We start from the raw sequence: 26,955 nt of genomic DNA, 5'->3' as shown, positions 1-26,955 counted from the left end.
ATTTTGTACAATTACTATTGGGTGGTTTAAGTCCACCTAAGGTGTAAATTGGTCTAATCACAGAACTTAGGAAAAGCTTGTAAAGCAGTTGTTGACCATTAACCTAATTTAATGATTAGTACACAATCTTTCCTTGAGAGTCGTATTGAGTGGCCATCAAATTCCTTAAAGTAGATAAGGTGAGCCATTTGTGGATCTGAAATTCAGTCTTTACACATGCAAAATCTGCATGCTATAGGAGGGTGTACATGCATATATATTGGCACTGTCACAACCTTTCATCTCCATAATAGCAACTTTACAGAATGGTAAAATAGTTCAGTGGGAGTCAAAGAAGCAAAAAAAGTATTTGTCTAGTAATGAAGTTATGATGCAAAAAAAAAAAAGCAGAAATGGAGAAACACTGTGATGGTGATCTGAAAGACCACTGAATGGTAAAATAAATATAAATAAAGTGTAAAACATTTGAATTAGAATTAGTTTATTGATTTTTAATTCACATACAACAAACATGGTAGTCAGCCGAGATAAATATAAATCTTAAAAACATCGGAGCAAGGGAACAACCAAGTTTTCTTTTATTAGGAAAAAACCCTAAAAGAAATGCACTTACTTTGAACAGGTAACATTCAAGGCAAGCATTTTTTGGCTGAAGGGGCTGCAGGTTCTTAGGCAAGTGGGCAGTGCATGAAAAATGACAGTTAAATGGTTAAACAGGTTGTTTAATAATGTAAAATAGGAAGATCCAAACAAATGAAGCAGTGATTGTTCCCCACTCCACCTCTTAAAGTTGATCATCAGTTCTTCACTACTCGTTTAAAAATGAACCTAGTTCAACAGGTTACATTTAGATTTCAAGGTAATCCAGCTCAAGACAAACAAACTATACAATCATAAAAATGGAACAAATGTGAAACTGAAATATACACATGGATAAAGACAAGAAAATCTCTTTCCCTGCATGGGGACATCTAATAAACAAGAACTACCTATTCATTTTTTTCTCTATGTTAAGCTTAAATATCTTCATCCAACCCTAGGAGAAAAATAACAGACATACAGACACAGTTGCCATTTATAAATAATCCCTCGAAAGCACTGACCAAAGAGCTGCACTGATGTTACAGTGCACGGAGTGCAAAAGCAAGTCAACTAGTGTTGTGATGCTGCAGCTCTTCCAGTCTGTGTTCAGCCTGTGTTCAGCCTTTTCACTCAGTGAAGTCCCTCCAACGCAGTAGCTGCATTCCATGCAGAAGAAGAGATTGGTAGGAAATCCACCTCTGAGGACTCAGAGACTTTGTCAACCTGCTTAGAAATCTATCTTGGAGCAACGTCCTCCTACCTACTGATTTTGTAGGAGCCTGTGTGCGTGTGTGTATGTGTGTGTGCGCATGTATGTATGGGTCTGTAGGTATGCATGTATATGAGTGTTTATATAAACCAGTGTGTGATGGTGGTCTCCAAGTTGGGTTGATATGGAGAGTGAGAAAGAGAGCACGCGAACAGGACAGAGGGTGGTTAGACACCTGTAGGAGCCAGGCGGCTAATGAAGGCGATGCTGTTTAGGCACATTCTTCTGAAGAAGGCAGGGCAGGCGGGCTTCATCACAAAGTGCTCCAACAGAATCCTCAGCTCTGTGAATAGGGTCCTAACAGGAAAGACAATCAGAGCAAATCTTACAGTGAAGACACGGCACGCAAAGCCACTGATGCTTTAACTACACTCGCTCCCAACCCTGCTCCTAAAACTTTTAGTGGTTTCCTGCTCCAACACACCACCTTTAACTCAGGAAGGGCTCATAAATGAGCTGATTAGCTGGATCAGGTGTGTTGGGAGCAGGATGTCCTACATGAACAGGGCTAGGAACCACTGACTTAGGCCAGAACACGCAATAATAGGTAGCACTCACCGACAGTAGGGGTTTCGTCTGGAGGAATAACGCAAAGTGAGGAATCGGTAGTAAATGAAGGGCTGCAGAAGACTGCCTTGTCCACTGTAAAGACCAAGCAGAGGTCATTATGGTCCATGTACATTTGAAACAGACTTAAAAACAAAGCTAATTAGATCAGACATGCCTTTTCATGTGAGTGGGGGTTTCTTTCCACAAACCAAAACATAGTGTTTTATATTTAACAAAAAGATAAGTGACTTAAACCAGAAATTGAGTGTAAAACTACTCATTTTCTGTAGAAAAGCTAAACAGGACTCATACTACTTCCATAGCACACAAAGTTTTCTGGCTTCACACACTGTGAGTGACCAGCACAGAGGAGAATACAGCCAGGAGTGTTCATTCAGGGCCTCAAAACCCAACCATAGCAGCAGTAAGTGCCGGCCTTGGTTAATATTCATGGATCTTTTCCTCCAAAAAACTCTTTTGCCACAATTGTTGTTGTGTGTATTCATGACTCCCTGCCTACTAGTTTTGCTCAAGCCCTCATTGGCTACTGCTTATGACTGAAATTCTCGAGCAGTAAGAGCAAACATCTCTCTTTGAACTGTTCACGCTACATAAGCGGCCGGATCCGGATCTATGTATAGCTGCTCTGTGACAACACCCATTGTTAAAATGGCTATAAAAATAAACTTGTCCTGTCACAGGCGTACGCAGCGTTTTTTCACCAAGCTAGGGGGTCTGTCCCAGATCTTTATCTGCGACAGGAAAATCAGGGCTGAAATCGCACCGTGTCCATTTGCCATTAGGCTCGTCTACCTTACTAAAGAGGTTTGACTGTGGTGTGCTTGCAGTGATCCAAATCCAAATCTGGCTAAAATGTACTGATGGTGCTTTCTGGTATGCGTTTATTGGTATTTCTCTACTGTAAAGCATAAAAGGTCTACCTGAAAAGCATGAAGACGGTGGCTGGCATCAGGAAAATCTCATTGCAGGCTATAAACTTGAGGATGTTCTGCTGGTTGGCTGTGAGCTTGTTCAGGAAGTTCCTCACAAAAAGGAGACTTTCTGGCCCCATTGTCTGAAAAATATTAAAATGAAATGCAGAATTTAGATGACATGATAATTTCCCATAATACAGGTATACATGATACTACACTAGAAACAAAAACTCAATGATGAGCAGAGATACTCACATCAAGGACCTTCTTAGTGTAAGTGGTGGCATGAAGTAGAGAGAAGAGGAACACTGGAAATATGCTCACTGAAAACAGCAGTTAAGGACACTTTTCACATCTCATTTCACAACAGTTTTACAACGGACGTCCGTCTGCTGCCCCACAAGAGGCTAAAAGTTACTTGTACAAGTTCGGTTCACGTACAATTGAATAAATAAACGTCAGCGGTGCAGCGTAAAAGAAAGGATACTAGTGATGGGGTAAGAGTTGACTAGGATGAGGGAGTAGAGGAGGTAATGGCAGCTGTCCTCCTGTAAAGCCTGGGCCAGAAACGCTCGGCTCAGTTGGAAGCGAGGCAGCCTCTGATGCAAGCGCAGAGCACTGGTCAAAGCGTTGGCCAAGAGCGCCCTCTGGTAGAAATTTGCAGCTGCCAGGGGTCTAAGAGAAACAAGAATAAGTCAGCCACCTACTGTCAAATTGAGGTTCTTCCTTGATAATTTCATATCTTAAAATTAACATGTCAGTCACAGAAACATGCCTGCCTCCAAACACCTGTCAGCTTCAGTTATCATTTGGCAGAGGTTATTAGATGTTACTAACCCGAGCAGAGGAAGAATAAACATGATTGAGCAGTACACTGTGAAGAGACGCGAGAGCCACATGGCCGTCTCCAGTTTGTTACTCAATAGGAATTGCTGTGAACACACACACACATACCCACAAACACACTTAAATCTGCAATCTGGGAAACAGCATTCAAGGATTTGTGTTTGATACCGTAAAATATGACTTTAAAAACCAGGGTCTATGAATCAGAGACTCATTATTTGAGCTTCAGTCAAATATTTATTGCTACTTACCGCTGGTCCAGCCTGGGGTGGTGGAGGCGGCGGCGGCGTCCGCTGCTCTGTATCAGCCATGTCTCAGGACAGGGTTTTGGTCTTTCCTCTGACAGAAGAAATATTAAAGAAAGATTAGAAAAAAATACTGTTAAAAATAAAACTTGTGATGTTAGTCGTTTCTTCTTTACTTCTTAACATTTATCAGATTATAAACTAAACAACAGAATATATTGTGGGAACTCCTGTTTCCTGAAAAAGGCAAGTCTGATTTGATGCAATACTATGGAAAACTGGCATCCCTTGCTCCTGGGCTCCACCTACAGTCAGGAAATGTAATTTGCGCTTTTAGCCACCCCTAAAGAATTTTTTTTCTGGGCAAGCTGAGATGTACAGAACCATCACTGAAAGTGCATGAGGACTGAGACGGTTGCGCAATATTAGCATATGTTACACCATTAGAAATAATACACAGTGATACACAGTTGTCGCAAGCGTTCTTCAAAGTTACATGCTGCACTTCGCAACAGCATGAAAAACCCCAAAATGACAAGGATAGCGACGCTGTTCTCCCCATTACTGGTCAGTGAAGCATCAGCATGATTCTGAAGCTGCTATTTAAAAGGTAAAAATGCTACATAATATTGTTTTGAATGTCTGATCAAATTAGCCATGTCTGTATTTCCCGCTGAAACACAGGCTGTAAGAATTTGCATTAACAAGTAAATTTTAATATGATTTTCTTTAAAGTGGCCTCTTCTTGGTCAGATCCAGTGACACAGTGAGGGTCAAAGCAAACGTTTGGTAGTCTATTAATACATCTGAATAACAAATGTCTATGTTTCTCTTGAGATAACTACCATTATCTTCATCACAACTTATTTTTTCTAGTGCTCTCTAATAATAGTGATTTTTTTTTTCTAGTCATTTATATTTGTTTTCTAATGAAAAGCAAGTTGTGATCACTACAAAACTTCTGGCCTTTCTGGACTCAACGTGGTGAAAACGTGGCGGTTCACTGGTCAGTTTGTATAGGAAACACAGTTTGTGGACATCGCAAACTCTGGTTTCTTTGATCATCACTGGAAAGCAGTCTGTGTATATTAGGACTGTGTGTTGGCAAGAACCTGGGAATACAATATGAATCACAATGCAGGGGTTACGATTCAATACAATGCGCTATACTGCGATACTGTAAGCAGGGCAATATATCGAGACTTTCTACTTTCTAACTGAAAGTTAGATTATTAAAAACATACCTGCACGTACATAAAATCTTTTGACTTTTTATCCAATCAGAACAATAGGATCTGAAGACATCACTGCTATCTAGCAGTCGTTGTTTAAATCCACTACAAGATTTAATAAAACACTCATGTATTGATGCATGAGTTAGTGAGGGTAGTGTTAATAAAATGGCATATCACTTCATTTTCCAAATATGTCACAGTATTAATAAAGTTAAAAGGCCTGTACTACAAAAAAAATCATTACTCACCTTTTTTTTTTTTTTTTTTAATTAAGTGTTTGATATACACTGATAAAAGTACTACAGTATAAGACCCCTGAGGGACTTTTGAGATTTTGCAGTTTGAAACTGTGGAGGAACCTCTTTGAAAGTGCTTTGAGGAACCTTCAACAACCTTTTCTTGAAGCTTCCTCAAGACACCTTAAGAGGTTCATCCCCCGTTTCAAATTGAAGAACCTCCAAAAGTTTCTCAAGGATCCTAAACACTGTTTACACATTTCCAAAAGTACCATACATTCTGATAAGATGGGGCTAATCCAATTAAACAGCCCACATTTAGACATGCATCAAAAATCAATACTGTTTTTTCAGGAATCGAATCAGTATTGCAAAACATAATATTACGATACGCTGATATATCAATAATCTCTTACACACCTAGTGTACAGAGTAGCACTATCTCTATAACTGACTACCATTTACTCCACTATTTTTACAGCGTAATGATTATATTTATGGCATTTAGCTGACACTCTTATTCAGAGCAATTTCCAAAATCACTCGTATTACAGAGGTGGGCCAGTGCGGTGTTCGGAGTCTTGCCCAATGACTCTTACTGGTGTAGCGCAGCACAGTCACCCAGACCAGGAATCGAACCGAGAACCTGGTCTAGGACATGGTGGTCTAGGACATCTGTTGAAAACTAATTAAACTAACTGACCTCAAATGTATTAAAAAATATTAAAAAATTAACTAAGGGGTTTATTAAACCGAGGGACTGTTTCAAAATATTGTCTCATTATATTTTGCATATTCATTGTTTTCTTCCATCACATCTTAAGGACCTCATAGAAACCCCTGCCTTTATTTTTTATATTATAAAATATAATAAAATAGAGAACATCAGACAGGCAGTACCAAACCCCAAACCCCAGATCAGCCAATGTCCACTAAACTGACAGCCTGGCTTCTTTGGCCATTAAGCAAAATACAGGTGCTAGCCACCAGTAAACCTGAATAAATGCAGCTTTATAATGAATTATTCGTGTTATTTGACCAACTAAGCAGCTAAGAAAGATGAAGCTAGATAGCTAGATGGTGGAGTGGTTAGAGGGACGTTAGCAGTGATGGCTATCTGGCTGGCTAGCTAAGCTAGCTAAGCTAAATTCTTCAACGTTTTCTGAACCTGATCCCAAACGTGTCACCCTGATTCATTCAGCTAGATATATAGCTGGTATAGTAAACGTCTAAACCTCTATCTAATGTGACTGTAGTTAACCCCAGTGCAATCAGCTAGCTAACCGGTTTCAATAGAAAGATCTAGAAAGGGGAAATTTTGCTAACGCATGCTAACCTACCGCTAGCCAGCCCACCGCTAACACAGCTAGCTAGCTAGCTAGCTACTAGCCGCCAGCCTCCTCCGCGGCTCCACCCTTATTAAGACTTACGTACGGAAACCTTAAACGCGATATCCAGATGTATCGGTACCTGAGATATTTTTAAAGAGCCTGTCCCGGTTGGAGACTTCAGTCGAGTCCAGATCTTCTGCTGGTTCTGCTGGTTCTGCTGCTGCTGCTAACGGGACTGTCTGATCAGCTGACCTTGCAGCTCCTGTTCTTCTCAGCGGGGCGGCACTAGCTCACACAGGCCGCGCACTGCCAACTACCGGACGCTCGTTGAATTACACTGTAAATCAGCATCAGTACAAGACTAATGCCGTTGTGGCTGAATTCAGTCAAATCCTCACAGACATGTTCCAACATCTAGTGTAAAGCCTTCCCAGAATATTATATGGATCGATAGGATCCCTTATTGGTACTGCGTAGAGTGCTTGGTATTGCAATATTTCATTACTGCAATTTGTGGCTGGATGCAAACAAATCCTCATGTACAGCAGAGCGTCTCGCAGAGCGTCCCATTCAACTGCTTTGAATGGGATTTGGCATAATAAGAAGGGGTGTCCACAAACTTTTGGACACACATGTCGATATTGTGTGATGACATCATGAGGTTCTGCATTTACAGAATAAGAGTATTTACACTATGTGGACAGAAGTATTGGGACACTTGCTGCTTCGTCGTTGTTTCTCGACTGTCTCGACTGTCCAGGGATAAAGGCTTTCTGATTGATTCTGGAGAAACATTGCTGTGAGGATTTGGTTGCATTCAACGATAAGGGCGTTGGTGAGGTCAGGATGTTGGATGATCACCACCCCACCCCAATTCAGTCCAGATGTATTGGTTAAAGTACCATCCATCATTCCAGCGAACACTGAATGGGGGGGGGGGTTATGCCCCTCTAGCCCACGCCTGGCATTAGGCATGGTGCATGGTGATCTGCACCAGAGAGTCCTATTCTATTGGCAATACCTCTCTACAGAGACTAGACAAGCTGTGTGTGTGGGTGTACATCTCATTGAATTATTCACGTATGCAAGCACGTGTGTGTGTGTGTGTGTGTGTGAGAGAGAGAGAGACTGTGAACGCAGGCCTGTGTGAAGATGCCGCGAGCCCAGCAGGTGCAGCAGGAGAGCCCTGCAGCTGCAGAGATGCACCGGCGCGGTGTGGTCAGCTCACAGCAGACACAGGCCGTGGGGAAGGACACTCTCGCTGCTTGTGGAGTAGAAGGACACTGGGGAGACACTGGTTTTATATTTACAGGGGTCAAACACAAGCAGAAGAGGTCAGTGTAGTGGTTGCTAGTAATTACGTGCACACTGGCTGCAGTTTAAAGCCTCGACTCCGGACCTGTAGTCACGTGCGCTAGCTAATTAGCCCCCTTAGCAATTAGGGTTGAAGCACAGAGGCTCGGTGGAGCTGCTGAACTGATAGCCCTGCTTTCCTCCCTGCAGCGCGGTGCAACGTCTGAAATAGAGCCATAAGATCCAGCTCGTGAAAGTTTAACATGCGGCTGACTAGCTGAGTTGATTTGTTAATGTGTGTGTGTGTGTGTGTGTGTGTGTCTCCACCAGAAATGCTGCAGTTCGAGACTTTGCTCCTGAAGCAGTTGCAGAGGCAGCAGAGCAGGGCAGAGTTTTGTGACACTGTCCTAAAGAGTCAAGGTGAGACCTGTGACTTATAGACAGGCCTAATAAATCCTCCAGTTAAGGCCCTTACTGATGTGTGTGTGTGTGTGTGTGTGTATGTATATATATATATATATATATACACACACCCCTGTTGAAGAGTCTGATCAGTCCAGTCAATCCACCGATAAGCTCAGCAGAGCGAAATGTGTCCTCTGCATTCTGCATTTAACCCATCTATGGTAGTGAACACACACACACACACTAGTGAATTAGGGGCAGTGAGTACACACACACACACCCAGAGCGGTGGGCAGCCAACTCCAGCGCCCGGGGAGGAGAGAGGGTAAAGGGCCTTGCTCAAGGGCCCAACAGTGGCAGCTTGCCAAGCCCGGGAATCGAACCCACAACCCTGTTATTGATATCCCAGCGCTCCTGATTGTCTCCTCATTGGAAAATGATTGTTGGGCACTGGAGGCATGTCCCGGTTAGAACTTGTTTACAAGCACTGCTAATACTACTGATGCTGTGAATACTGTTAGTACTACTAGTACAACTACTGCTAATACTATGAATAGTACTACTACTACTGTTACTGCAACTACTACTACTGCCGCTACTACTATTACTGCTGCCCTATACTATTGTTATTATCACTACACCTGCTGCTAGTAATTCTACTAGTACTACTACTGTAAGAAATTCAATGTGAATCAATCTAAATCAGTCTAAAAAAAGTCAAATTATCTGTTATATTCACAACTGATACTCCGAAATGTAATGTGAATTTACATTTCCCCCTTTTATTTATTCAAATGAGACCACTTAAAGCCACTTGTTGCTCCAAACCAGTATCTGCTATTGGCCAATTTATTATTTTTATAGTAACATTAGGTACGATTAGCTTCTATGATAATCTTATTTTCAGTCTAGCTCTTTATGTGTATGATTTTTTTGTGATTATTTTAATTGGTAACTATTAGCAGGAGTTTATGTTAAAATGGAAAATGCCAGTTTTACAGTATTAAAAAAACAGTTTTTATGGGAATACTGGAAATGTTTTATGCGTTTGTTTAGCCTGCATAGTGAACATCCTTCTTAGAGTTGGCCTTAAAGCAGCATAGTGTAGCAATTATACCTTAAAACCAGCTTCAGGGTCATTTTGAAGCTCCACTCACTGTAGCAGGGAGAATGGCGTCTGTCATTACCACTCCAGGCCCAAATGCTGCTACTGCCCTATGGAGCTTTGGTGGACCTACAGGAAACGTCCCGCCAGAGCAGTCATAAATGATACCATAAACAATGCCTCAGTCCACATACTTCTTTACGTTTAGAGGCTGCATCTGTATGTCTCAGCTTGTCAACAAATGCATGTGTAAAGCTGTCCATAAGGGAGCGCTTAAAGCGTGATTTGTATTTACAGCAGTGGTATGAAAGTAAATTCTGCCCCTGACTGTAGGGGGAGCCAGTGAGCTCACATAATCCTGCTTAAAGAAATCTTGATTAATGCATTGCTGTAGTTTTCTATGACAGATATTTTGGTGTATCCCACACAACTCTCAGACAATCGAGGAATTCCTGGATATGTACGTCTGGTGGAAAAACACTGTTAGCTGTACATTGTTTGTACCTTTATCTCTCTCTCCTGTCACTGTTTTCCAGGTGTGTCAGTACCAGTGCACAGCTGTGTGCTTTCTGCCTTCAGCCCCTGGCTTTGTGGAGCTCTGTCGACCATGCCAGCACCGCTGGCTGGACAGAGACGGCTCATTGAGCTCCAGCGTGTGGAGGCCTGCACGCTGCTTGGCTTGGTCAGCGTGCTGTACTCGGGTGAACTGGACGCGAACAGAGAGGACGTCCTGTCAGCAGCAGAGCTGCTGGGCATCGAGCTACCTGAGCGGCATGTGGAGGAGAGACGAGGGGGCAAAGAGAGTAGAAGAAAAGATGGGGCAGATGCCGAACAGCAGAAGGGAGGAGCAGTTGGACCACAAGGAGCAGTTGGACAGCAACACAAGAGTGGAAGCGATGAGGAGAAGATAAGGGAGAGCAGCACACAGACTGTGTGTGACCGAGAGACAGATGAGAGAGAGACCCAAACAGATCATATAAGCTCAGACCATCAGCAGAACTTCCATATGACTTACAATGCAACATGCTCCTCCATCGTTCAAGGACAGGGCACTCCGATTCATACCGGCTCTCCTCAGGTCACGTTTACAATGCAGGGAGCTCACAGGCCTCCAGAGAAGACGTCTTCTTCCAGTAATAATGTGCTGGCTGTGCTCCCTGAGACAGAAGTCAGTCCAATAGTGAGTGAGCCTCTATGTGTATCCCAGTTCTACCTGCACCCCCCAGAATTCTTGCACCAGCAACCCCCTTCTCCTGTCACTCCCCATCCTTCAGCTTCCAACAACACCTATGTGGAGCTTGGACCCTCTCAGTCTGGAGGTGGGGTTGTGTTGGGGGGTGTGGACGATCATCTTGTGGAGGGATTTGAGCAGTTTGAGGGAAATATCCCTGCTTTCATCAACTACTTCTTTGATCCTGTGCACTCTCAGACCTCAGGGAGAAGTGGGCGGGGCCGTCCAAGGCTTAGGGGAGGTGCTAGAGGGGTGAGGAAGGCCAGAGCCATGTCCAAAGAAGAGACTGTTAGGGGAGGAGGGACAGGGAGAGGAAGAGGGAGAGGGAGAGGGAGAGGGAGGCAGAGTTACACTGAAAGGTGGGGATGGGCACCGAGGCTGGCCTGGAGTGGACAGGGTGGGGGCAGAGTTGGCAGGAAGTTGGACACCAGACCAACGGTCAGACTGACTAGAAGACGGCGAGGCAGAGGGGCATTGCTGGAGGTGGGAGAGGGGAGAGGCAGAGGGAGGCAGAGGCAGAGAGGCAGGAGGGTTGCACATGCAGGCAGTGAGGGACAGGTAGGTGTGTAAACGCATACCAAGCTCATGAGCCTTTAAAGGGTCTGTGTCAGAGGAAACGGGATTTTCTGGCTTGTTTAAAATAAAGGTGAAATACACTATATGTCCAAATGTTTGTGGACACCTCTGGCTAATCGAATAGGAATCTCTGGAGCAAATGAACATGAACGTATTGCGCTATTTCTAATGCCAGGTTTGGGCTAGAGGGGTATAGAGCCCACCAGCATTGAGCTGTGGAACCGTGGAACTGTGTTCTCTGAAATGATGGTGCTCCATCCTGACATCCTGACCTCACTAATGTTCACTGAATGCAATCAAATCCTCACAGCAATCCTCCGGGATCAAGCAGAAAGCCTTTCCTGGACAGTAGAGACAGTTACTCAGTCTTTTAATACCTTTAAATTCAGAAAAATAGAATGATTGAGCAGGTGTCCCAATATTTTTGTCCATATAGTGCAGAATTTGTTAAATATAATAGACAGTTTAAACTGCAAAAAATGTCTCAGTGACCTCACAACACTATTTACATATGACCGCCTTTCTTAACCAATCTGTCTCTTTTGTCTCAGGGTGGTCCACTATGCTCGAGCAACCCGAAAGGTCAACCTGATTTATGCCTTTTGCCGCTTCCTCCTTGTTCCTCCAGTTTCTGTAAGAATACCATGGACGCTCCGGACCCATCCCTGTTGCACACAGTATCCCTCCCACCTGCTCCACAGACGTGCACCAGACCTATGGACTTGCTTCTGAATGACATCATGGCAGGACTCAATTTTCTACCTCCCATTCATGCAGACAACGAAGCCATCCAACATGGTTTCGTGAACACCACAACTCCCAGCGCTCCATCTGCCCCAAAACCTGCATATCCCAAGCCTGCGAGTGCTTCCCAACACCAGCCTGAAGGCGAGCTGTGTGATATCCTTGATCAGTTTCTTAACACCTTTGAGCAGCATGTTGGCAGGTGTGATTTAGCCGTAGAGGAGGATATGTCAGACGACCAGTCACGTCATCACACTGCTGCCAGGAACATGGATGGAGCTCAGGCACTCAATGGAGACTCCACCACTGATTCATGGAGCAATATATACACGCAGTTGCAGCCTGTCAAACTACACTCGGTTCATCGTTGTGCAGACATTCCCACGCACTGCAAACATGCTTCTAACACATTCACCCCCAGCACGCAACCTCAGCCAATCAGGACTTCTTCTTCTAACGTATCTGACATCCACAGTCGACTCCGCCTCTCGACAGCCTTGAGGCGGCTGAGTTCATCCTGGGACAGACGAGCCAAGGGAAAGTTGGACAGCACTGAGAAGGAGCTTGCAACTCAAAGGATGACCAGAAGCCAGACCATAAAGAGAAAGCTAGGGCCAACTCCAACAAGCCTTCCAAGTCCACCTCCGGTGAAGAAGACGTGCAGAGAAAAACAAAATAGAAGGCAGAGGCGAAAACGGCGTCCCCACAGGCGAAAACGTGTCCAGCGTAGGGTTGCTGCGTGCATATGTGAAGGTACAGCAAGGAACACGGAAGCAAGCCAAAGCAAAACCACACCAACACAGTCAGCCAAAGGCACGACACAGTCCCACAGTGAAGAAAGGCACTTGGAGGCAAGAACCGAAGACAGTAGACACGTGTTAAATGGTCATGAAGCAGGAGGAGACCTGGAGGCCGAGCCTGTACCTGCAAGTTCCTTGACCTGCCAGTCGCCTGTAAAGAGCAGAGGTGGTGGAGATTATATTCAGATTGCCTCCTCAGCATTTGAGAAGATGAGAATGCTCCTGGAGGACCAACAAAGGAGAGAGGAAGAGCGCTTGAGAGCAAAGAAGATTGAGAGAGCATGCAAAGAAAACGAAAGAGTAGGAAATGCGGACGTCCAGAGAAGTGGATTCAGAGCTGAGGGGGGGAAAAACACTTCACATGGTCATTTGGGAAAAAGAAGAGCAGAGACGACTGCTGGAAGCATGATGGAGGCACAAGAAGAAGCCAACGAAAAGATGAGAGAAGAGGCACAAGAGAGAAAATGTGGAACCGGAGAAGTAAGATGCAGGCAGGAAAACGAGGAAAGCATGGCCACAGAACTGGAGCAGACGATGACTGACCACTGCAGCACACCATCCCAGATGAGCCGGTCGCCAGGTTTAGGTAAGAGGTCAAATGAACTCCTCATATACGCTGAGTTGCCAGTTTATTTAGGTAACCACAACCATCACCATCAAAAGACCTGAAAATGGCATGATGGTTGATTCTAGATATACTGGTTCACCTAGTATCACCTAAATGACTGATATGCTGGACTTTGGGTGTGTCCTAATTGTGCACTTATTGCTCATACTAACTAGTTTTTGAGTGTGTAGTATAGATAAAAGTGTTGAGTTGCAAAAAAGTTGAGTATACTCAAATATCCACGATGCACACTCAGAAGCGGTCAGTTTTTGAGAGTGGTTACGATGGACACTTATCCCACAATGCAATCTAAAACTAATACCATGGATGCTCCCAACACTAGGAGGGTGAAGATTAGCACGTCTCCTACTACCCAGGAAGCCAGCCAGCACCTTTTTTCCAACTGCCGCTGATGGAGCATCGCTAAGCAGCCAGTGTGCTTAGGGGAAAGCGTGGCTCCCCAGCTCCGATACAACAGCTAACAGACACCTGTGCTGACCAGAATGTTGGGAGGAAGTGCTCTCTCCGACTCCGGCTGCTGATGGCACACAGCATGACCCAGGGTTTAAGCGATCCTCGGATCAGAGCAGCGTCTTAGTCTACTGGAGACACCTCAGTCTGGTTTCATGAGTCCATGAACCATATTTTGTGTTAGTGGTCAGTGCTAATGGTGATGTGAGAAACCAGCACAATCATGCTTTTCTTGAGGTTAAAGGAGGTGCAGCATTCTATTAACCAGTACCTAGTGTACCTAATAAACTGACAACACAGTGTATAAGCAGCTGACCATTTGTTCTAGAGCAGGACACACAAATAGCCTTCCAGTGTGAATACTTGTTGTATATTGCAATTGCTTCTCTTATTTGCATGTGCAGGGTCTGTTAAACCAACCCAAGAAACAGAGGAACTGACGCTCAGGAGGGCCAACTTGGACACAGGCGAGGTGACTCCAGCCACACCTTCTGAGACATTTCTCTCACGTTCACCCCCCTGCTGTAAGCTCTTACCCTCCCACACACCTGAAAAGGACGTAAAAGAATCAGCGGGAAGCTCGGAGGATGATGAGGACGTGGATGTGTTGGAGGTCTCTAGCACTGCTTCTGAGCCCATCGCTGTGCCTACTGTCATCTGGAAGGCAGGGCTTAGCACAGAGGACGAGGAAATGGAAGAAGACATGGATGTGGATGTGCTTGCTGTGGAGTCAGATTAGCTTCCTGCTGACTCCTACTACTGTACTGGTAAGATTTATTTTTGGGATCCAGAGAGGTCAGGTTTTTTAATGATTACCGCCCCACCTCACCCCCAACTCCCCACCTAATCTCAATAAATTCTTAATTAAATTAAATTCATTTTTAATTCTATTATTTATAAATACATTTTACTGGTAATTGCATATATCTGCACTGTAATCCTGAATAGTAAAGTCCAGGTCCATATATGCATAGATTAATTCTGATCAGTGTAAATGCTAATTCCAGATATCTCTTATTTAGAGTTTATAATAAGAGATTTTTTGTACTAGTCAAAATTACATTAGATATTAGATAGATGTAACTTCTGCTTGATCACTATTGTTTTTAGTAAGGTGCCTGTTGACGATGCAGCAGAAGCTGAACCTTCACCCGTACCTGGAATCTGCTGTGACTGGAGTTCTTAGAGAAACAAATAGAACTACTCTACATATCCATCAGGATCTCCACTTCTGAGGTCAGAAGTCCCACTTTGCATTATGTCTGTGGTCATAAACTGATTGACCCGTTGAGTAGCAGAATTAGAATGGACAATGTGCAAGATGCTTATGGATGTTTTAATTTTGGAAACTGAGAGAAGGAGAGGGCAGTTTATTAGTTTGGTGTTTTGAACAGCCTGCCCTGAGTTGGGATTTCTGTGTCTGACTGTAAGTGTCTGTTGCACCGCTGTTGACGATGTGCCTGTAATCATAAGCCATGTTTTCTTAGTGTTTAGCGATTTACTCCTCCTTTTTGTTGAGTTCAGGATTAAAGAGTTGGTTTCTGCTTTCACTGTGTTTCTGCTAGTATGTACAATAAGGGTGGGAGCAAACTTTTCTTTAAGAAAAAACATCCTTATCTGATGATAGATTCCACAAATAAAAAAAAAAGAGGTTAAAAAGAGTTTTTCTGACATTACATGTTATACTATTTAATATCTCATGAGGTCCCCTTATGTTTTAAATAGACTATATTGCTAAAAGTATTGGGACACATCTCATTAATCATTAATTACTGCATTCAGGTGTTTCATTCAGTCTCATTGCCACAGGTGTATAAAATCAAGCTCTAGCCATACAATCTGCCTTTCTTACACACATTAGTGAAAGAATGGGAGGTTCTGAAGAGCTCACTGAACTCCAGCGTGGTTCTGTATGTAATAGGAGACACTGCTGCACCAACAACAGCCAGTCAGCTGGTGAAATTTCTTCCTCCATCAGCTGTGAGTGGTATTATTATTGAACAGTGGAACAGTTTAGGAGGAACCACAGAGAGCAGCTCGGCCACCACGTAAAGTTACAGAGCAGGGTCAGGGCCGAGTGCTGAGCTCAGAGCAGAGTGCAGAATAGTCTCCCACTCTCTGTTGAACTGCTGAAAATCGTACTGTTAGAGCTGCAAAGGGGGGCCGACTCCATATTAATGCCTGTGGGTTTAGAATGGGATGTTATTAAAGCCCCTGTAGGTGGAATGTGTGGGTACGTGTGTATGTACCAACAACAGGCATGAAGACTTTCTATTTCTTGGAATTTAATAAAATGAAGATTCTTTTTTAAGAAATTAATCTTTTTTTTAATTAATTTATAATAACTAATTCAAACTGATGTCAGGAAGGATATATATGCTTAAAACAGTATGGTTTTGAGCCTGAAACTATGAGTTCTATGCCCTTTGGAAGTCTGTGAGGTCAAGTTAGTGCCATATCTTGCTTAAGCTTTCACAGAAAACATGCTTTAAAACATTGTTTTTAGGAAAGTATAGAAATTTTATCTTTTCTTCCCAAAATTGTTCAACTAGAGCTGTTTTTCTTATGATATTTAACTGATTGAATATTTGATTAAATCTGTTTTATAGTTAATTAAACCTAAAGAAATTGGAGGAGAACAAAAACACAGGTTAATATTTTACAGATTTAAATAATAAATAATAAAGCCGTCCAGGTCTGAAAACTGTAATAGAATTATTGGGTTTACACACACACACACACACACACACACACACAATAATCAGACACACTCTCTGAAGTGAACATGCGTTTATTATGCATTTATTGCTTTATGATACTTCATCTCCCTCCTACACACACGCACACCTGAGCTGCTCTTTGCCGATCGATCGCCTGGCGGAGATGTGGCTTTGTGTATTGGATAGGTGGAGCATTCTCAGGGGGTGTGGCTTAGCACCTAACAAGAAACTGCGATGGACACCTGTGTGTGGGACAGGATGGCTGTAACGGTGTGTGGTTGTGTGTGGGGTGTGGTAGTGGTGGTAGTCTTGGTGTTCTGCTGGCGATAAAAAGACACTGGTGAGGAAAAACAGCATGTGTGTGAGATGTGTGTGCCGGGCGGCTGGGCGGTCAGTGGTGTGTCTCTTGTAGAGGCTGCCCTGTTAGTGCTGGATCCTACGGATGGACTGGATCTGAGGAGTCTGACTGTGGGAGCCCCAGTTTTTCCAGTGCTGATAGTCTCCACTGTGCCTTTCACACTCCATGATGTACTGCCTGCCCCTGTAGCCTGGGAACTCATAACACACAAAACTACACACACACACACACACACACACACACACACACACACACAGGTATTAAACATCCAGACAAATAGAGAGAGTGATTAGCAGTAGGGTTTGGCAAAATTATGTTATATTTTTGTTATTAGGATAAATGACATCACACAAAAACCTTGTATCTCCAAAATGGTAACTTTCAATGGAAGTAACTTTCAATTTGGAGCATTTCTATTGGTCCGTTCATCATAAAATCCTGATACAATGCAGAGAACAGCAGCCAGATTCACGACAACCAGTGTATAGTAACTGCTAGAGCTGGGCAATATGACAATATTTTATCATATTGTGAAAAATTTTGTTATCGTGATGCACAATAGGCTTTTCTAAGCATATCGAGAATATGCTTAAGAAACACTGATCAGCTGCAGGTTTCATTTACATATAATAATTTTCTTTTTTTACATCGTGATATAGTATTTTTACCCTATTAAAGAGCAAAGCCCTAGTTACTGCCTAGCCTACATAGCAACAAGTAGCTGATTGGACACTGACACATTATGAAAGTCTAATTCTGTTTGTTTACAAATATAAATGTTGTAAAATGTTGCAAATCTCTAAATTAAATCAAAATAATGTTGCTGTTCTTTAGCAACCGTGACATTCTTCCTTTTTTATTCTTTATTTTAAAATTTCATAACAGTGGACCAATAGAAATGCTCCAAAATGACTTCCTTTAAACCTCTGTAAAGTTGCATTTTTGCCAGTATGAGGTTTTTGTATATTGTATGTTGTAAAAACTGTAAAAATCCATTATGATGATCCATATCGCCCACCCTTAGTGTGTGTTTGTGCATATGTAAAGAAACTCACGCGCCACACTGCACATGCATGGAGCCCACTTCCATGCCGCACCAGCCCATGGCCTGCAGAGAGGGGTAGTCATCGCACAGCTCCGCACTGCGGCCCAGGAAGTTCTCCCTCTCGAAGATCATCATACGACTGCTCTGGTGAGCCTGTGGGCACAGTTCCGTACAGTTACAGCAACCCTACCTACACACAGCAGTGTTGCACACACCTCAAGCTTACATGTGTTTGGTGTGTAAGTATTAAGAGTGACATCATACATTTATTTATTTATTTATTTAAGGATATTTTGTCTTAAATTTTCCTTCTCATTCTAAAATGAGAGTTAAAATGAAATTAAAATAATACAACTAAATGGTATACAATTATAATAAATTATACATTTATATTTCTATTAGGAATTATAAATAATATCAAAATAAGTTACTTTTGTGAAATTCTTGTTAATTTGTATTTTTAATAATTTAATAACAAATTACTATATATTTGTAATTAATCAGGAATGCACTATTGTCTATTAAGTATCTATAAGAGACATGTAACCTTTTATTGTTTAATGTTTGTGTTATTTAATTTAATAATGCTTTGTAATGATCTGGTTTACATGGAATTATATCTAATCTAATGTTTATCTAATTAGCTAGAGTTTGATTCCCTGGCTGGACAAGCACACTACACCAATAAGAGTACTTGGGCAAGCCTCCTAACTCCACATTCTCGTATCAGCGTAACATGATTCGAATGTCCGCCAAACGCCTTCAATGCCATGTAAATCAATTTCTTTGTTCACAGAATTATTATTATACCTGGCAGTTGATGCCAAACACTTGAACTGTCACTGACCATAATTGATTCTAACATTGTGCAATCAGTGCAGTTGCATCAGTACCAGCAGATCAGTGCATCACTGCATTTTTACACCCCTGATAATCCCCCCGAGTGCCGCCTGTGTATACTCACAGCGCAGTAGATGGGCCTGAAGGACATGAATCTCTCCACGTGGTAGGCCAGGTTTCCACAGTAAGAGTCCCAGTGGGGGTACTCTCCTCTCTCCAGAACGAACTGCTGTCCCTGGAAGTCATGGTGCTCATAACCCACCCAGCTGAGGAGAGCGAGAGCCAGTTTAGCACTCAGGTACAAACAGTTCATCTCTCAGTTCATTGCAGGAATGTGGGCATCCCCTTTTTGTTTATGTTCTAAGTGAAAATAAGTACAGATTATCTACAATCTGCAGGAATTATGAAATATCCGAATTGTGGTAGGAGGAACCTGCCTGAGGCCCTTTCTTCTCTCAATGTAACATCCTACAAATGCCTGTCTTTATCTTCTCTGTCCATGACAAGGCTTTTGCACCCCACCACCACCCCGTCACGTCCATTTAGCTTATATCTCATATCTCTCAGTCCTAGCTCCACTTATCTGTCTTGATCTTCTAGCTCGAAGCAGATACCAGCTGAACTTTAGCCTGAGGTTCAGAACCACATAAACGTCCCAACAAGTGCAAAAATGTCAGATATTCTTAAACTTGTGGGGGGACATTGGGTATAGTATAGTATAGTATAGTAGAAAGCAGTACACACACACACACACACACACACAGAGACACACAGGGCTGACTCACGAGCCACTCTCCACGCGGATAGAGCGGATGTTGTCGAAGCCGCACTGCTGGATGTTGCAGCACTCGGAGGTGAACTCCTGACACTTGCCCTGGAAGTGTTCCTGCTCGAACACGGTCACCTAAAACCCAACCGCAGAGAAAGTGAATGGGGTGTGTGTGTGTGAGGTAGGTCTACACATAGTGTAGTATAATCGGTGTAGACTCCACCAAACCTTTCAGAAAGGTATACCGGTAACGCTGTGGTTATGAAAGCTATTCCTACTGGCCTGATGTTGCTGTGTGAAGGGGGAGGCCAACGTATCAACCCCCACTAACTGGCGAGATGCTCTAGGAGGGTGAAGACTAGCACATGCCTCCACCATATGTGAAGCCAGACAGTCTCTTTTCAAGCTGCCGCATGAGGAAAGAGTGGCTCCCCAGCTCCGATACAGCTAATAGACACCTGTGCAGACCAACATCACGCTAGGAGTGATGTGGGGAGGAAGTGCCATCAACCCACCCCTGTTCAAATCCTGGGTCATGTTGCTTGCCATCAGCAGCTGAAGTCAGAGAGAGCACGATTGGCCTTGTATTTTTTTATATGCAAGTGATCTATTCTCTCTCTGTTTCCTTTTGTCTTCTTAATTTCATTTAATGTTATTTTTAACAGTAGCTAAGATCTTGTGAGCTAGTCTGAACAGAGAGAACAGAGCTCGGCTCCTCCAGGTTTCTCCTGGTCGCCCCCCAGTCCAGCCAGCACATCGTGGAGGATGTGTTCAACTCCATCATCAGCAGCAGCAGCAGCAGCTCACCTGATTTACCATCATTAAGCCCTGATTTACCACCAAACCAGGTGATGATCTGAGGAGAACTCTAAATAACACTAGACCCCATGAGAGAGGAGAACTTTGGAGATGTTCTAATGATGAACACAGTGATGGAGAACCTCCACCACCACTTTCTGTAGGAGTGATATTATTAGTGTTTATTCTATGAGGAAATAAACTCTCACAGCCCAGATAAGGAGCCGCACCTCACCAATCTCTACACATTAAAACATCTAATAAAAACATACCTTCCAGAAGGGAGACATTCCCATGCCGGAGTTCACCATAGGGTGCATCATGGCAGATCGGTTGAATCGATACATCTTTATTCCTAAGGATGAAGAAGGAATGAGGATGATGATGATGATGATAATAATAATAATATTAAAAGCATGATGGATGCTACTGAACTTAAACACATGCAAAGTCTCACAGGTTGCAGGTTAATGATGCTAAACACGGTGTTAGTAAAAAAATTTTTAAAAATAATAAATATAAAATTTAGCAGTTAAAGAAGGTTAATTAATTTACAGCAATTAAAGTAATTACAGGTGAGCTGTAAGTCAGACCACGTGGTACAGTCTGTTGGGTTTTTTTTAATGATATTTGTGGATTGAAGCCCATTAATGAGTCTCGCGCCTTACCGTTTTAGTCACTGACTCGCTTCTGTAACGCCTGTCTCGCGTGGAGCCTGGAGGGAACCTGGCGCCTCGGTTTTATACCGGCGCGAGGGATGATGAGCGCGAGAGAGACGCACACGTGGAGCGCATCTCTCTCTCTCTCTCTCTCACTCACACACTCTCTCTCTCTCTCTCGCGTGCTCGCCAGCTCAGCACATACTATAGAGCGGCTGCACGCAGCGTGGCTTTGTGCCTCGCGTCAATAGGAGCTGAGAGGGGCGCGTGGAAACGGGCGCACAAAGGGGGATGTGACCGGTATGTTCGCGCAGGTCAGCAGTCCGCACAAAGAGAGCAGAATAACGGGGATTAGCGCGCGTAGGTGCCTATGGGGGAGCGCGAGCGAGGGTGTAAGAGAGAGTGCATGATGTATGGAGGTGAAAACTTTGGGCTGTGCACAGAGCGTCAGGTTGGGACAGGCAGGGGTGCAATGGATGGAAGGGTGGCTGTATTGATGAGGGGGTGGGTGGAGGAAATGGATTGATGAATGCAGTGGTGGATGGAGGTATGGGTAGATGAATAAAGGGATGGGTAATGGACAAATAGATGTAGTAATGGGTGGATGGTGGGATGGTGCAATGAATAGGTGGATGTGGTAATGGGTGGATGGACCAAGGGGTGGGGTAATGGATTGAGGGATGTGGGTATGGTGTAAAGGATAGATGGGTGATGGGTGTAGTGAGGGATGGATGGAGGTATGGGGTAATGGATAAATGAATAAGGGGATGTGCAAATAGATGTAGCAATGGATGGATAGTTGGATGAATGAATGCATGGATGGGGTGAAGGGCAAATAGATGTAGTAATGGATAAATAAATGGAGGTATGAGGTAAAGGATAGATAGAGAGATGGGTGAAGGCATGGTTGGGTGGATGGATAGGTGAGTGGAGGTATAGGGCACTAATGGGTGAGCCCATGAGTGACCTGTAGTAAATAATGGGTGAATAGATGCATGCAGTGCATCAAAGGATGGATGGGTGGATGTCGTACCTGATTGGTGGATGTACACCCCTTGAAGAACTTGAAGAAGTTCTGTGGAGGAACCACAAGATGCTTTGAGAAACCTTCAAGAATATATATATATATATATATATATATATTTTTTATTTTTTTTTTTTTAAGGAAGAAAATGGTTCCTAGAGGGTTCCTCAAAGCACCATAAGAGGTGTCAAAGCTCAATAGTTTCCTCCAGGATCTTATACTTTAACCAGTGAAGTAATGGATGCGTTGTCCCCTAGTTCCTATGAACAGATGAAGATGAATGAGATGAAATGGTTGTAGCTGAATGGCAGAGGCAGGTCATTCTGACAGAGAGAGAAGTCTGACGACGGCATGAGTTTGGACGCTGAGTTTGGAGGCAGTCCACGTCCAGTTGTGGCCAACTCTAGTAATTTCACTCCCACACATTTACACAAGCTGCGCCAGTGACTCTCCCCTCCTAGACTGTACACACTCTTCTTTTGTACAATAAATTGATACAGTGCTATTAAATGACTTGGAATTGGAAATAATATATACTATATAATAATGTGTGTATATATATATATATATATATATATAGGACAGGATCTTATTGGTGTAGCACAGCTTAGTCACCCAGACTGGGAATCGAACCCCAGTCTCCCACATAGTGTGGTAGCCCCGTAGCAGGTAGTGGTGTTATCTGTTGTGCCACACCAACCACATACCACATATAGTATACAGTAATGGCCATAAGTATTTGGACAGTGACACATTTATGTGTCATTTTGTATAATTCTCTTATGGGTAATTTTTTACACAGTCCCTCCATTTTCACAGGTTCAAAAGTAATTGGACAAATGACACGATGCACAGTTTCATGGCCAGTTGTGGCCTGTTTCCTCATGATTTCCTGACAAATTAAGGTCTGCAGTTGATTCCAAGGATTTGCTTATTTATCTGAAATCTCAGTATGTGGCCCAAAGACGTGTTGATGCTTTTAGAAGGAGGCCAGTATTAGACTGATCAAACTAAATCAACCCATTATACAGAGAGAGAGAGCAGAAACCTTAGGAGTGGCCACAACGCCAAGTCAACACACTCAGGAACACACTCAGGATGGAGTTACATCACTAAGTCTACATTTACGAGACGCCTTCAAAATGCAAACCCCTGGTAACTACAGGTTCAAGGTCAGGTTAGAGTGTGAGAAACCATCTATAAAAGCCTAAATAAAGAATAAAGTCCCACTCACTAAAGTGCCATTTTCAGGCAGTATGCCACTAATTTTCTGGAATTAAGTGATAGCATTCCCATCCAACTCTTTCACCCACAGTTAACCCATGATTAGGAATAGCCTAGCAACTCTTTTTAATTGCATAATTAAAAGTATTGAAAATGTAAACAAAGCCATTCAGTGAGGTTTGTTGTGGAAAACTCCTTTATCGTTCACAGTGGTGGTGAATGGAACCAGACGTCCAAAAAGTTTAATGTCTTTTAAAGCTGCATCACAGAAAGGTCTTAAATGAAATGTTTATGAATATGGGGAGTGAGGTCCTAGAGATTCGTTTACAGAAGTTTCACAGTATATAACACTGTTGGGAAAAAAATTCCCCTTTAATTTTTTATTATTGCCATTGTATGAATATTCCTGGAGCTGTTTGCCTGGTAATTGTAGTGTAATTGGTCAAACCTTGGTATAAACTGTAGCTTTGATCATTCCTAAATACATCAAGCCACTCTTTAAACCTCAAAACATCCAAGCTACAGTTTATTATGGATAAAAAAAGTTGAATACAGCTGTTATATCTATTCTTATACCAAAATTAACAGAAGGGACTTTGGAACTAACCTTCCTAATGACTTCTAATAGTCATTTCAGTCATTTCAGAGTCTGGTCATAATGAGGTCCCATACTCTATGTTGCTGTGTATGTATCTCTCTCTCACTGTCCCTCTGTGTCTCTCGTCCTCTGTGGTGATGATGTGGGGCTTCTTTTCTGTGTGTGTGCTGAGCTCAGCGAGCCCCATTGTCGGGGGCTAATCCCCACACACTCAGCGCCAGGGTATAAGAGCCAGAGGCATGGCCCTGACACACACACACACACTCTCAGAGTGAACTTGGGTACAGCCACACTCACTGAACACACAGGTAAGGCAGGAGAACAAGAACCACACACATGCATAACATACACATATACATACACATATTTGGCACATGCATTGATTCATATGACACATTATCAAAGCTGAGGAAAGGTTGTAACCAAAAAATAAAGAGACGTACATTTCCAGCTGCCAGGCCTTTAGGCCTGACCTGGCCATTTAGCTTCTGTTTAGCCTATGTGGTGTATTTTTTAGCCTCTCTCTCTCTTCTTCAGGCATCATGTCTTCCAGTGGAGATAAAAAGACCGCCTCCCAGACCGACGGCAAGGCCGCCCAGACCAAGAAGTCCGACATGGGCATGGGCATGATGGCCTACAAGGTGAAACGCAGCTTCACTCGTGCACACCGAGTATCTCAAGCAGAGGGCATTATCAGCTCACTCGGCATGGCCTAACACACCTCTCTCCCTTCTGCTTCAGATGTACGTGTTCGACCAGGAGAACTTCCAGGGCCGCATGATCGAGATCAACGCCGAGTGCATGAATGTGTGTGAAATGGGCATGGACAGAGTTCGCTCTCTGCGTGTGGAATGCGGACCGTAAGTTTGGAAGGTTTCTAGGCATTGATGGTTGAATGGATGGATGGATGGATGGATGGATGGTTGAAGAGAAGGTTAAATGGATGGAGGGATGTATGGTGAGCTAGCTGAAGGATTGACACTGATGGATAGAAGCAGCCTTGCCTACACAGTGTGGTGTACGTTCCTTGGCGTCTCTCTCACACACACATCTCTGTGCAGTTTTGTGGGCTGGGAGCAGATGAACTTCTGTGGAGAAATGTACATCCTGGAGAAGGGTGACTACCCCCGCTGGGACTCCTGGAGCAACTGCCAGAAGAATGACTACCTGCTGTCCTTCAGACCTGTCAGAATGGTGAGCAATTCTTAACTATGGCATGTAGAGACTTTACCTCTAGTGTCAATATGTTGCACTCATTTACATCTCATCTGCTTCCAGGACCCCGAGAAGCACAAGATCTGCCTGTACGAGGTGGGAGACTTCAAGGGTCGCAAGATGGAGATCATGGACGATGACGTTCCTAGCCTGTACTCCTACGGCTTCACCGACAGAGTGGGCAGCATCATCGTCAGCTGTGGAACGTAAGTGTACAGCAACCTCCCACAGCAAGAAACATCTAAATGTGTAGAACAGGAGTTCTCCAGGGTTAGGAACCACTGAGCAACAGCACAGCCTGGTCTTGCACTTGATTGGAGCTCAGCTTTTTGTGTCTGCATGAAAATTAACATCACTTACTGACCACAAGGACTGTTCTGTCTTGCAGCTGGGTGGGCTACCAGTACCCCGGCTACCGTGGCAGCCAGTACCTGCTGGAGAAGGGCGACTACAGACACTTTAACGAGTACGGTGCCCGCTGCCCTCAGATGCAGTCCATGAGGCGCATCCGTGACATGCAGTGGCACCCACACGGCTGCTATACCATGGCCAGCAAGTGAGGCCCAGGCCAGGAGCGGAAGAGACGGACCGGAGGAGAAGCAGAGGTGCGCCGGAGGAAGGAGAGGAGGAGAGACGTCTGAGGCCAAACGCGCCTCCCTGACCGGGACGGACGGTTCCATTCTCCCGTAGATTTAAATATAAATAAGGAGGAGAGGGTGCTTACGGGTGACAGACTCTCAGGCTCACGCTCTACGTTCTACTGGAGGCTTTTTTTTTTTTAAAGCTCCCAGATCTCCACACGTCCGTGATATAAAAACAAAGCACCCCCCCTCTTCCTCTTGCTTCCTCTCCTCTCTTTCTCTCCTGTGTCAAGGCTTTTTTTTCTTCTTCTTTTAGTTTTTATCTTCATCCGCCCCAAACCACCCTTCCTCACCCTTCCCCCTCCCCTTCCCCTGCCCCTAACCAGGAGGATGGAAGAGAGAAGGAGAGATGAAAAGATAAGGAAAGGTTTCAGCTCCTGATCTTTGGATATCTCCCTTTGTCTAATGTACAGAATCCTGGACATTATTTCAATAAAAACCCAAAAGATTGAAACCAAACCTCTGTCTGTTTGTAAATCTCTCTTATTTCTGAATGGCCTACACAAATGAATATCCAATATCTTCAAAATTCACCAGTGTTTGGAAATCAAGGGGATTTATAGGGTGCTTGTCCTCTTTTTGCTGTAGTAGCAGCCTCTACTCTTCTGAAAAAGGGTTAAACTCTAGATGTTGGAACATTTACAAAAGTGCTTTGATATTTACCCAAGAAAAACCTCAGCTAGTTTGAAAAAGCTAAAAATTAGATACCTCAAAGATACCTCTAAGTTTAGACACTACTAAACACAAGTCAGTAAGGTGACCACTCTGCTATTCGCCCAAGAACACTGTGCTGTGGAAATTCAGACACTGTCAGGTACCAACACCACTCCAATTCACACCAAAGGTGCTAGATGGAGCTCCATCACTCCGGACACTCATCATACTAGACATTCATTATGCAGAGCATCCTATTCTACTGGCAGTGCTTTTCTACTGAGATTATACAAGCTATGAATGAGCAACGGAACTGACTGATTTTCAGAATTTCTTTATACTGAGTGTCAACAATACAAATGTCAGCATCTCCCACATTCACAAAGCCCGAAACTGTGTAGGGTAACTCCTTAAGTCAATGTTTAAAATGTAAAATATATTAAAATATTA

The 26,955-nt window shown here is 43.5% G+C and overlaps 3 protein-coding genes across 3 annotated transcripts; 1 reads left to right on the top strand and 2 right to left on the bottom strand.

Annotated features, from left to right (window-relative positions):
- Window positions 1-464: 464 nt before the first annotated feature.
- On the bottom strand, window positions 465-6,990 carry tmem33 (transmembrane protein 33). Its single transcript, XM_072663222.1, has 8 exons — window positions 6,868-6,990; window positions 3,933-4,020; window positions 3,673-3,767; window positions 3,323-3,510; window positions 3,091-3,158; window positions 2,842-2,975; window positions 1,910-1,993; window positions 465-1,648 (listed from the first exon to the last, which is right to left on the bottom strand). Exons 2-8 carry the CDS (start codon window positions 3,990-3,992, stop codon window positions 1,519-1,521), a joined length of 759 nt encoding a protein of 252 aa, XP_072519323.1. The 5' UTR covers window positions 3,993-4,020; window positions 6,868-6,990; the 3' UTR covers window positions 465-1,518.
- A 10,113-nt stretch (window positions 6,991-17,103) lies between these two features.
- On the bottom strand, window positions 17,104-20,837 carry cryba1l1 (crystallin, beta A1, like 1). Its single transcript, XM_072663075.1, has 5 exons — window positions 20,763-20,837; window positions 19,709-19,827; window positions 19,048-19,189; window positions 18,094-18,236; window positions 17,104-17,251 (listed from the first exon to the last, which is right to left on the bottom strand). The coding sequence occupies exons 1-5, from the start codon at window positions 20,835-20,837 to the stop codon at window positions 17,104-17,106; spliced, it is 627 nt and encodes a 208-aa protein (XP_072519176.1).
- A 3,453-nt stretch (window positions 20,838-24,290) lies between these two features.
- On the top strand, window positions 24,291-25,770 carry crybb1l1 (crystallin, beta B1, like 1). The gene is made up of 6 exons (XM_072663076.1): window positions 24,291-24,303; window positions 24,533-24,636; window positions 24,737-24,855; window positions 25,057-25,189; window positions 25,274-25,416; window positions 25,599-25,770. Exons 2-6 carry the CDS (start codon window positions 24,538-24,540, stop codon window positions 25,768-25,770), a joined length of 666 nt encoding a protein of 221 aa, XP_072519177.1. The 5' UTR covers window positions 24,291-24,303; window positions 24,533-24,537.
- The last annotated feature ends 1,185 nt before the right edge of the window (window positions 25,771-26,955 follow it).

The sequence above is a fragment of the Salminus brasiliensis genome, chromosome 19 (assembly GCF_030463535.1).
Source record: "Salminus brasiliensis chromosome 19, fSalBra1.hap2, whole genome shotgun sequence".
NCBI lineage: Eukaryota > Metazoa > Chordata > Actinopteri > Characiformes > Bryconidae > Salminus > Salminus brasiliensis.
Note: the sequence above shows the minus strand (reverse complement) of the source record. Positions and strands in the feature narration are given on the sequence as shown.